Source organism: Natrix helvetica, assembly GCF_964273705.1.
Source record: "Natrix helvetica genome assembly, chromosome: 2".
NCBI lineage: Eukaryota > Metazoa > Chordata > Lepidosauria > Squamata > Natricidae > Natrix > Natrix helvetica.
This window is the reverse complement of record NC_138552.1, coordinates 277666936-277679533: the sequence shown is the minus strand read 5'-3', so window position 1 is coordinate 277679533 and position 12598 is coordinate 277666936. Positions and strand designations below refer to the sequence as shown.

The 12598-nt window shown below is 38.8% G+C and overlaps 1 protein-coding gene across 3 annotated transcripts in view; it reads right to left on the bottom strand.

Moving 5' to 3' along the window:
* Positions 1-12598, bottom strand: part of ZZEF1 (zinc finger ZZ-type and EF-hand domain containing 1) — an 87991-nt gene that overhangs the window by 40233 nt on the left and 35160 nt on the right. The window contains exons 19-33 of one of the 3 annotated variants that reach the window (XM_081940388.1): positions 12016-12175; positions 11709-11830; positions 11489-11611; positions 10378-10544; positions 9328-9409; positions 9004-9205; positions 7478-7635; positions 6505-6745; positions 5599-5678; positions 4568-4661; positions 3633-3742; positions 3250-3539; positions 2246-2410; positions 1999-2118; positions 295-456 (exon numbers count right to left, since the gene is read on the bottom strand). In XM_081940388.1, coding sequence (XP_081796514.1) covers positions 295-456; positions 1999-2118; positions 2246-2410; positions 3250-3539; positions 3633-3742; positions 4568-4661; positions 5599-5678; positions 6505-6745; positions 7478-7635; positions 9004-9205; positions 9328-9409; positions 10378-10544; positions 11489-11611; positions 11709-11830; positions 12016-12175 — 2276 coding nt within the window. Of the gene's footprint in view, positions 1-294; positions 457-1998; positions 2119-2245; positions 2411-3249; positions 3743-4567; positions 4662-5598; positions 5679-6504; positions 6746-7477; positions 7636-9003; positions 9206-9327; positions 9410-10377; positions 10545-11488; positions 11612-11708; positions 11831-12015; positions 12176-12598 lie in introns of all 3 variants that reach the window. The other 2 variants (XM_081940386.1, XM_081940387.1) reach the window with 2 other exon arrangements.

Below are 12598 nucleotides of genomic sequence, written 5' to 3'. Positions count from 1 at the left end.
GCAGATAAGTCTAAATCTAGCTTTAAGCAATGACTACATTATTCTAGATAACTAAATAAAATCAAATGAAACCAAACCAAACCTAAGGTTATAATTCTATTCCCTCTTTGCAGAAAGTGACTAATAGTGAAGTCAGAATTTTTTATAATATTAGCACATTCTATAGTCATTTAAAGAGTTTTACTCCATTTTAATGAGTTTTAAAGTGGTTGTGGAAAACATCCATGTGCAGAACATGTTTTGAAATTATTTTACCGACTTCTCTTTCAAATATTACATGTTTTCCTGGCTTACCAAATTATCCTGTCATGCGTACTTATATTTTCTTGTGACATGGTGAGGAGGAGTCGTGGTAGCTGAATATCAATGAAGAAGGGAAGATCGTTTGCTTCCCAGCCCATATCCAAAAAGTGAAGGAGGCATGTCTGTACACAGGACAAGGCAGGCAGTAATGATCTAAACAAATAATAATAACAATAATAATAATAATCCATCGAAACTGAGTGCTGTTATGTTCAAGACATCTTCTTTATATAATATACAATTTAGCTAACAGTATTGCCAGGAAGATTGTATAATAGATGCCAACTAAGAAGGTTTTACACGGCAATTAGACACATTCATCAATGAGAAGAACCTAAATTTTGAAGCACAGGAACAGCCAGAAGTTGACAGGTGAACAGCATGAAAACCATTCTGTTTTTAGAACTATCCAGATGTAAAAAAAAATGGGGCTCTTTCACTGATCTGATGAGGCAATGTTAATGATTTGGTTGATTCAGCCTCTTCCCATTTAGTGTCATCTAGTTGTATGCAGAATATAGCTTTTGTTCTTCCTACGCCAAGGTAATGATAGCTCACCATCTCCATCAGTGGAACAGCTGTACTCTATTATATCAGTAATGGTATATAAAAAATGAAATGTTACCTGATGGCTATTAACATTAAAAATTCCTGAATCTCACTCCACATGTTGATAAATTTCTCACAATAAATTGAATTCCAACAAAGGAACAAATAAGACGCCATTGCATGGAAGTCAGCAAATTTTTACATACTTATATTGACCATAGTCACTCAGTCTGCCTAAGGCTTGATTAGTCAAATTTAATGCGACATGAAAATGCACCACTGCAGCTTCGCCTGTCTGAAATGTACCAGAAATGAAGCCATGTTTTACTTTAATACCTTTTTTAAAAAAAATTCTTCAGAAAGACAATACCTGTTTTCAGTCTGTGTAATTCATAACTGTTTCAGTCTGTGTAATTCTCAGCTAAATATATCGCTATATATATCCAATATAATCAGTAAATATATCACTAAATCATCTTTATATAGTATAGAAACTGATCTAGATATTAACTGAATTGTGGGAAAACCAAATTCCGCTTAATTAAGACCTGCTGTAATGCTTGCAAGGCAGGTTTCTAAAATGGACATCGGATTTTTAGGAACTCTCTTTCTAGAAGAAAGTTTAATTTGATAGGCCAAGACAGTTCAGCTGATTTTTTTTATAACTCATTAATTGGAATAATAGTTTCTATGAATAATATAATAAAAAGATCCACATGTCTGGCCCTGTAAATCAACAGTTTTATAGCAATCTAAAAAAAAAAAAAATTCCCAGAGAAAACAGCAATATCTGAATACAGCAATGAAAAAATCTCAGAGAAAACGATCCCTTTCTTCTCATCCACTACAAACATTACATGGTGATGAATTATTTATAATATTTTTGTAATATTCATTCCTGATAGCTCTGAGAGGCTAACGATCAAATACATCATTAAAAAAAGATGAATAAAAATGCATATAAAAATAATAAGTATCTCAAAAAGTTTCAGAAAAGTATATGTATTTGTAAAAGAAAAGCAAATAACAGTTTATAAACTCATAAGACCATCATAAAAGGACCAATGGCTACCAAGAAGATCAATTACCAAGATAAGCAATAAGATTAAAGAGTAATTTAGCATGCTTTATGAATAACGCTCATACTTGTCACTGTAGTTGTTAAATCCTTTCAAAGCATTGACCAAGAAGTGAAGCAGCTGGTAGAAGGATTCCCGTATTTCTCGGTGTAATTCAGCCCCACACCCTTCTAAGTGTCCAAAATAACTGGAAACAAACAAACAAAATAAGGCTGGACATTCCATGGACAAGTGGACATTCCAAAACACACCAGTTCAATTATGTATGGGCTAATTGATCAAATGTCAGGGGAATGGTTTTCACCATATCTTACTTTGTGAAGTCTTTCTGGCAAGTTAAAAGTTCCAGCAGGAAAATTATGCAAGGTGGAACAAAACAGTGAGGTTGGCTGAGGGATTTTAGGCACTGGAGGATCATCTTCAGCACTTCCAAAATATTTTTGGCTTGAGCTTTCCTCAAAGCAAGGATTTTCAGGACACTGTGGATAAAACACAGACACATATATCCAAATGTGGCGACAGAATACCACCACCACTGTAATAATTAAATGTTGGATGCATGGAACATAACTCAGAATTTACAGAATCTTGGTATGGAAAAAGCTACATGAGTCTTGCCTCAAGTTGTCGGTTAAACTTCAGATTAAACAGACATCTTTCTTCCAAAGTAGTATAAATAGAATGGCAAATATTGCTTATTCCGGATCCTGGAACACCTGAATGGTTGCCTTCCACTATTCAATCAAGTCCCAAATCCTGAGGAGCCAGTTACAACCACTATCATTTTCACAACAATGCTCTCACATGGACTGTTGGAAACATAGTTTTCAGTTTGTTTGCCATATTTCAAAGATCAACACTACCTGAAGGAATCAACACAAAATACTATTTCTGTTGCCTTATGCAATTTCAAAGAGAAGATTAAGCTCCATATTTGCTTTGTTCTGACATTAATTGGGGCTGTTGCTGAACTTTCAAAGTTAATTCCCTACATTTCTCTTCTATAGTGTAATCCACTTGATATCTACTCTAGAACTATAAACAAACAACTATTTTCTTTACTAAAACAAGGACTATTTTACTATGTTTGAGTACTGAAATAACTATGAAAATATCTTTCCTTTCATTTGCTCCCTCCCTGTTTCATAAATATATTATATATTATTAAATATATTTAATAATTTGCTTGCCATAATATCTTTTGAATTCTTTCTTGACTACAACTTACAGGGTTAAAACATATCCACTCCTGGAACTCTAAAGCAGAAAATAAGATCAGTCCTATGCAGATTTGCATCCAGGGTACAATTGGGCTCACCTTTCATGGGAAAGAGACCGATCTTTAATGAAATCCAAGATGTCTTTCAAGATGGGATATTTCTCCTTTATGCTGGGTGCAGGTTTAGAGTCTTCCATTGAACGGAAGGAGAGGAGTCTTAGCCGTCCACGGCTGAATGGAGGCTTGCGGGTCGGGGTAGAAGGGGGGGACAAGGTTTCTTCTGGCTCTGAGTTTTTTTCTAGGGAACTATTCTGGGATGCTGAAGCCAGTTCCCTCTGTGGGGACTCCGCCCCTTGTTTTTTCTTGAGTTCAGAGTTTTGACCTCCCTCTGGGAAAGGAAAACCAGTTGTTTCACAAGCAGGTGATGGATGTGAGGCTTGGAAATCTGCTTCTATTACAGAACTTGTCCTATGGCGTTTATCATTCAGGCCTTGCCCGGGGTCCTCCAGGTGATCAGAGTGCAGACTTTCAGTCTTGGTCCGTACAGGCAAAAAATTCAGCAACAGCTGACTTTTCTGGATACACTGCTGGGCTACAATGGAAGGCAATATATGTTTTGTAAGAATAATACAAGCAACACTCTGGACTCCAGAATCTTCTTGCGATTTTTGTTTAGAAAAGTGGAACACCCACCTTTGGAATACAGCATTTCCAGGTGAATGAAAGATGCAGACTATACAAAACCAATACAAATTTCACACACATTAAAGTAGCTATTAGAATAATGCCTTGGGTGACTTCTTCTGCAAATTTCAGGGTTGGCCTTAAGCATATCAGTGCACTGTTTTGTCAATGGGAAACTGATGGTGAGCCTGGATGGTGTAATTCAAGCACAGGCTCAGTGGGCAACAAGACCTTGAGACTATAGAGGGACAGAAAAGCTAGTCAAGTGAGGTTTCCTCAATCAGCTGGTAAAGTGAGCAATAGGGAGACAGGGTCTTCCCTCAAGTTTGTGCCCCAATTTATGAACACTAGAACCTACTTCAATTTTTGGATTATAATTTGTTATTCAGTTAAAGAGATACTTTCTACAGATACAGACTAAGTATTTCTCTTTGGTGAGTTTTACTATTTCCGCAATTATAATATATAGAAATGCCTGGGGATGTTTATGGCTAATTTTTACTGGAGTTTTGCTGATTAATAAGGACAGCTGAAGATTTAGAGATGGGTTTATAGAAAAGAGGGCGAAGTACAGAATCTGGTTGTATTTTAAAAGAGAGTGGCAAGTTGATAAAGAAGCCGCTTTTGGACTTCTTGTGAGAAAGACAAATGTTCTTCAAGAAGTTCTTTGGAAAATGGAGATATTAATAGCTAATAGGATTGCAAAAAGAGGCACGTGCAGAAAGAGACTTACCAAGACCCTCTGGGTTTACCTCGCTCATTTCACCAGCCTGCTGTTCCTCCTCATTACTTCTCTGGCCCATGAGGAACTTCTGCTTCATTTCTAGCTGCAGAAAAGAGTGTTTAAAAAATAATGAGTTTTAAATTTGCCTTTCTCAGACGACATCTCCACAAACACATTTTCTAACAATGAGTGGAGATCAACAGATCAATGGAATTGTATTATAAGTCCACACCTTTAAAAAAAAAATCCTAGAAAAATATAAGAATGGGCAGTTTATAGACCTAAGTTTGAAAATGACCAGTTCAGATTTCAGCAAAGTACTTGGTCTTTGGAAGTCAGATTGCATCAGGAAGCATATGGCCCTTAGTAGGTTAACAACATAATTTTCATATCATTTCCTGCACAAGAAAGGATACCAATAATTTATCAGGAAAACCAATTGATACATGAAAGATATGCTTGTCTCAGGAACATTTAAGTGGATTTCTTCTTCTTCTAGAAAGGTAGTATACCGAGGGGGGCGGGGGGATAGCACCCGCTAAACATGCTCCCTGACATGTAGAGCAGCAGCAGCCCTCAACCTTTCTGGCTCTGCGGAATGGAAGCGGCGGCAGGGGGTGATTTTGTGTGTGCCCGCCACTTCCATAAATAGAGCATCATGCACTCATGTGCTTGCCTGCTGCTTGCACAGCCCAGTTCCCAATGGGTGGCAGACTGGTAGAAGACTACAGACTGGAGGTTGGGAACCTCTGATGTCAAGTAGCAAGATTTTATGCTATTTTTAAATGAAAGTTTATTTGGGAGTCCTCACCTGTTTAGGGGTACAATCTGCACAGATGTTGATCAATTCCATGAAAAATGAGCTTTGCAGAATTGCCCCATAAAAGAAAAGTTGATTAATGCTCAGGTATACCATTAAATAGAGATACTCAAGCATTTAAACAACATCTGACCAATTCTGAACAGCTGCAAAAACAGATCAACTCTGTGACCCACTTAGCAAATGAGGAATATACGATAGCATTTAGCAGACATCTTACCATCCATATTCTGATCCCATCTGCCAGCAAATATACTTGTGCAAATTCTTCACTTAAAGGAGTTTTGCCACCATTATTCACTGCAAGGACAAAAAGGTGGAGATAAGAAGAGATCATTTTAGCCTAAATCAGTCAAAGAACAAGGCACATCCTTCATACAAGGTGCAAAATCTTTCTAGATCTTTCTTAAAGAGGTGGCAAAGCTTTGCTGAGGAGAAAATAGTAAACTGGCCTTTCTACCACTTTCAGAATTCCCAACCATCTTGGTCTATGACTTAACAGTTCTTTCAAGAATGTATGTCTTCCCCTTTCAACTGATTACATCAAGGACCAGGATGATGTGTTACAACCCAACACATGTGTCTTCTAAGAAGATCAGGACAACTAGGATCACCCAAGGTATCGAAGGGGCTGCCATCTTTTGAGGTAGAAGAATCACAAAGCAACCTTGCAAATGCACCCCAATCAAATACGATACGCCATTATGGTGTTTTGGAAATTGAATATATCTCAAAACATTTACAGGAGAATGTTCAAAAGAATGGTTTTCTATACCAAGCTTCCTAGGAAAAATTAATTTGTGTACTCCTTCCCTGGCAGTAACAGTACTAATTACTGAAGCCATATGCTTCAGGTTTTCCTTGTATATAAAGTGATGTGTGTCAAGATCAAATATTATTTGAAAAAACATGCAAGCTGTATTTGCTGGTGACATTTAAATAACACTTTTCTCATCCTGGTGACCTGTTAATTTGCTAGGCTACAGTTCCCGTAATCCTCCAGCTGCCACAACCTCTGAATGTTCACTGTCGTCCAACACATGTGGACATCATGACACAGAAGGCTGCTATGTAATAAGAGCAGCAGTCTTTGTTATGAGTATATATTCACTAATGTAGAAGTTACCATATTTTTGCAGCTTCCCATACAAATCTGGAGACAGATACACCAAAGCAGCAAATGTAGACTGGACAGCTTGATCGATAGTGGAACCAGCAATTATATCTGTCTTTGGGGCCTGTTTATTACATGCCTGTAAGAGTCCTTTGAGAAGTTCAGAATTTGGCCCACAGAACTCCTGGGTAGGGTCTGACTTTGAGAACTCGAGGAGAAAATCATGGCAGCAGTTGGCATCCGAGTTGACTGCCTAAAAAATAACATCAGAACAGCATTAACTTCTACTTCAACCCAACTCAAAGTCTCTAAAGATTAATTCTATAAGCATTATAAGATCCAATTGCAACCTCAACATTAATACAATTGGCTTTACCATGAGAAGGGAAAATGAGCAAACTAGCCAAGATTTCAACTAGGTTATTCAAGTATTAGTAACAATGCCACAATTTATTATAGGAAATAAAACCCTGAGAGATAAATCAGTATGATTTCAGCACTCTTTGAGTTGTGGGCTTGCAATTTCTTATAAAAAAATCCTATAATTTTAATTCTTTTTAAAAAGTAGATATTTTATGAATAAATCATGGGTTTGATTTATAGTTGAGCACTCTACTGTATTAGCCTAAGTATTCCAGGCAGGGAAGTAAAAGAATTGCCAGGAAAACAAAGATTACATGACACCTGAACATGAACTAAGAAGAAATTTTAAAATTAGGGTAGAGAAAAAAGAAGAGATTCCTCTCACTGCCATGAATGAAATCTAACCTAATTACAGCTGCTCCCAGATAGAGGTTAAACATGCTTTTAATCCAAAACCTATGTGATCCCATCTTTAGTCTTGATCACTTGTTTCTGATACAAAATGTGGTAAATTGTGGCATAGCATTTCAGTCCCTGAATTATATAACAGCTGTCAGAAAAGAAGGGGGGGAAATGATTAAAAGGCTCTCTGAACTGGTGTTACTAAGTGTAAGCCACCAACCTTAAATACCTTTTTATTTTCCTGTTGAGTTTGGCTTTGTTTTCTGTCTACTGGCGTTTGCTCAGAACGCATCCGATGCTTGAAAACAGGTTTCCATAAAGGAGAGTTAAGAACAGCTGTTGCTTCTGTAGGAGGCAATTCTATTTCACTTCCTACTCCTGAAGAGAATAAATACTAAGTTAGAATAGCAGAGGCTTTATCAAATTTAATATATTTTACAATTATAGTTTGTAATCTATATTTACAAAGATCTCTACAAAGTAGAAAACGAAAAGTAAATTCACCATAAAAGCCAGCCAATACAAATAAAATGTTAGAAATTGGCACTCTTTGCACCCTTGCTCCATTCCTTCTGAGATTCTCAATATATGCATTCAGTGTTGCCATAGGTGATTGTTGTGGCCCAGCAGGAGCCGTTGCAGCTGCCACCAGACTCCAAGAGTGAGGGTCCCTATGAGTCGGCTCAAGAGGAGGTGGAGGACCCTGGACAGGGTTCCGACTCTGAGCAGGGATCGGAGAGTCTGGTCGGCCACCAGGAGGCGCCTGAGGCATGGAGCAGCGGTGAGAGCCAGAGGAGGGGGGCTCCCGATGCCATGCCTTGGAGCAGTGGGGAGGAGTCACGAGACAGTGAATCAGAGCTGAACAGGGAGTTCCTGGACGCTCGTTATTGCCGTGCCCATAGACGCAAGGAGCGTGGGCGTAATTATCGGTGGTAAGGGTTCTCAGCTGTTGACCAGGAGACTCCTCTCCAGGCTATAAAAGGGTTGACTGTGCATACGCCCTTTGCAGCAGTCAACAAAGGACTTATGCCAGAAGTTCTAGTCTGGAATCCTAGCAAGCTGGATAGCTGCTTTCGTGTTTTGTATTTGTCAGTTTTGTCTTGGTGGTTTACTGCCACGGAACCTTCTGTCTGTTTGTGAAATAAACATTGTTTACCTTGTACTGTTCCGGAGCGTGTTCTGTGTGGGCAAAGGAGGAAGGGGGGTCAGAACAGGTGATGGTACTCTTTTTATTGGATCTTGGATTTCATGCCAGACCAATACTTTTTGGGGAACTATAGTGGCTAAAATAAAGCACTAAAGATAGATAGATATCCCTATTCTAATCCATTTTCTAGCAAAATTATTATATGTTCCTTTTTTGTCAGGGTGAAGTGCCCCCCAGCAAGGCTTACAACTCAGAGAGAGAGGGAGGAGGGGGAGACGGAGAGGGAGAGAGATGCACATCACTTCAGACAAGATAATCCCGTGAGGATAAATGAGTGGATGGGATATGAAAACACAGAAGTTCTAAACAAATTTAGACAAATGACAAATTCAGCTCTGATGTTGAGTATTTGTTTCAAAGCACATTGCTTAGCTTTTCTTGAACTGTCTCCTAAATGTATAGGCATTTCAAAAATAAACCTTGAAAATAAAAATTGCAAGTCAGCAATAGTTTTCAGAGGTCTCATATCACATCCAACTCCCATCTGTAAAAGTATGAAGAGTTTGAAAATGAAGAAATTTAAACTAATAATTACTCACCCTGTGAAGATTTTAACACCATACTCTGTGAGGCGAGGCGCCCCATTAACTTGGCCACAAGAAGATGCAAATCCAGGACCCAAGAAATGTCAACATCGGGCAATCCAGAGGCTGTGACAGAGAACTTGTAACCCCACTCATTATTACTGCTGTCAGAGTGAAAGAGAAACTGCAACCGAGGACCAGTTTTGAAGGTCACTTTCTACAGAACAATAAAACAGTCAATTTTTTTTAGGTGCTATCATGTCAGAAGTTAAGATCAGATATCGGGGATAGGGATGACATCGATATGAATTTCTCGCTTAGAATCTGGAGATTACTCACCTTGGGCCACTTATCTGTGCCAACTTTGGTATCATAGCGAGTTTTGGCGCCTTTGGCATCAGTAAATTCCAGATAATCATACCTACAATTTTTTTTGAACAGATTAAAAGAACAAGTTTTAAATGGGCTGGTTTGGGCACCCTGTGATTAATCTGGAAAAGAAGACATGCAACTGAACCGCAAGACATTTTAAAAATTATGGTTATTGGCCACCAATGCTTCTGAAGAGGCCCATTATGATGCTGAAGGAAAACAGAAAGTTGATATGGAAAATATGTTGATATGTCCACTAGCAGGACAGCAGAAAGCCTACTCTCCCCAAGAATGTTGTTGTAAAGTTGCCACGTGAGTTGTTTCCCCCCAACCCCCCCCAAATTAGGAAGTGATCTTGGAGATACAGAGGACACTTATCTCAGATGTTTCCTCGTGTTTTATTCTTGGCTTGGGCTCAGGGCCCTTTTTGTTTGACCACTGCCTTGGCAGTCCCAAAGATGCTTTTCAGAAGCAACTGGACTTTCTTGGGTTTTTCCCCTTGAAAACATTTCGCTTCTTGGAGGAGAAATGTTTTCAAGGAAAAAACCAAGAATGCCCATTGCTTTTTGAAAAAAGCACCTTTGGGACAAGATTGAGAACCTCCATAGACATTGCCTATTAGCAGCTCCTCCTCCTGTTTTTCAAGGCCATTCCCTCTTTCCTCTACAAGGACCCTAGTCGATACCTCATAGTTTTTAACTAGATTAAATTGAAGGTGCTACTTAGTGACTACCTGAATGCAATAAACTGCAATCGCTACAAGAAACTGAATACCACAATATATTTCCTTGGGTGGCAAACAGTAAAGGACTTGATGAGAGAAGTTATACCATGTGAGACAAATGTTATTGGTCAAAACCATCCATTTGTCTTCTTACATTTGGTTCTAGATTTAAAATTTCCGACTCTTGAGGAAGCAGACCTAGAACTGGTCTTACCTAAACAATCTATGAACTGCCTCTTTTTTTTTCAGTAGCTTTAACCAAAAAAACATTAATACAGGATTAATCAACTTGCCTCCGCTCCGTTTCACATCTTTCGTCAAACTCAACTTCGAAGGAAGTTGCTCCTGGGCAAAGGAAGACAGTAACATCATGGCAGTTGTTATCATAGTTATGGGGAGATTCTGCTGTCCATGTTCGCAGTACCACTGGCTGCTCCTGCTGCCAGCTTTCTATACCCATCTGACACAAACAAAACCACAAAGGAGGAGCAGATATTAGTTAACTCTCTGAAGCTTTTATCTAAAAAAACAATTGTGACCACTTATGCAGTGGGCACTTGAAAAATTAATCTAGACCCTCACTTTAGATCTTGACTTGTTTGATAGCTATAGGCCTGCTCACTCAGGGATCTGTTTCTCTCATTTAAAAGCTGCATCTGGCTTTCAAAATTGGGTTTTCCTAAGCTGATTAACAACAGATCTTCATATGTCAGAGCCTAGAAATCTGTGATTCAAGTGAAGCCTCTCTAATGCTTTACAGATTTTGACACATGCTTTAAGCAGGACAAAGAAATGTCAGTCACAAGTAGCATAGTTGTAAAAACAGAGCAGTACAGAGCTAAGATTCATTTAATGACTGAATAAAAACAGAGCTCTCAGTGCTACTCCAGCTACAATACATACTTATTTTTGAATACATCTTTTCATTCAGAGCTTGGTAAAGTTTACAAAGTACTCATTCTTCCTATTTTTTCTCAATATAATATTAGCATGAGGTAGGTTGAACTGGAAAAAAACCTGACTGGCCCAAGGAGATTCTATGATTCAGAATAAACTAGAAACTAGGTCTGTCATTCCTTATTTAACATGTGAGCCACTACCTCACACTTCGTTCCCAGAATCTCAGGTTATCTCTCTAAACTCGCAGGAATGTACTCCACATATTTTCCTGGTCCTAACATCTTTCAACAGCCTATCATCATTTTGCAACAGATCCTGGAATAGAACAGGTAACCAAAAAGCTGAGATACCAGAAGAATGAAGATAAGAATTTCCTAAGTACCCAGGAGCCTGCAAAGAGCTTCACTATGACTCCTTATCCACAGTGCTAGTATTACAATCCCAGCATTTAATCAAAAAATGAAATATTGTTAAGCATTTATACTTTTTTCTCTCCCAGGTTACCTTATTTGGACAATTTTCAGACTCTGCAGACAGATCATTCAATAATTTTGTCAATGTGCCAACATCCTGCAGGATGCTCCCATGGGGGATGTCTAAAATGCAGAAATCCTGCAGAAAGATCATCTAGGAAACACACAATGCATCTGATGTTAACACTTACAAAAAGAGGCACCAAACTGAAAATAGGCAACTGTTGTAGGAACTCATTCAGCTCACTCACCAGCTGACGGACTACCATGGCAAAAACAGAGTTGCTTAATTTTTCCACAATGATTTTCACACTGTATTGAGATAGGAGAGATTCTAAAATTGTCTTAATATTTGACAGGAACTGTTGCACATCTAGACAAAAAAAAAAGAGTACAAGGCAGCAGTTAAAGGAAATATCAGCAACAAGATCCTGTCACTGGGTTCCCACTAACTATATTGGATTACATCTCTCTTCATTTTCAAATAGACTGACACATACATCGCTTTAGGGAAGGATTGGTAATACATATGGTTATTACCTGATATACATTACTCACATTTTGTAAGGATTTCTTTGGCAAGGCTTTTAGATGCTGCATCACTGCCTTTAAGTTGCAAGTAACACCAAGACAGGAGGCTACCCTGTACTGACCAGAATAAAGATGAGAGAACAGGGCCAGTATCTTGCAAGGCAACGTCCTTCATCAACATTTCACACTGGGGGAAAATCAGTTAAGTTCAAAGCTGTTAGAAATCAAAACGAAAAATTAAGCAACTAGAATAAAATGCACACCCTTTTCTTGGCCTGAGAGGGATCACATTTTCTACCTGGGGATCAGAAGAGGTAGGGAACCAATGAGCAGATAGATGCTTTTCAGATACTTTCCTGTCATGTGGTCAGAGTCTGACTCTAAGATGGAAGACGAACAGCTGATAGAGAGCTGAAAAGTGGCTCCATTGGCTGTGGAAGAAACTGGGGAAGGGCAAAATCAGGCTGGCCAGAGCAGGGGAAAGGTAGAACAAGGGAGAGGGGGTTCAGATGAAGGTCAAAGCCGGCCCACTCCTCATCCTAGGGAGTGCAGGGAAGAACGCAGAAGAGAGCAACGGGGATTTTGTGGCTTACAAGGAAGAAAAGGGCCC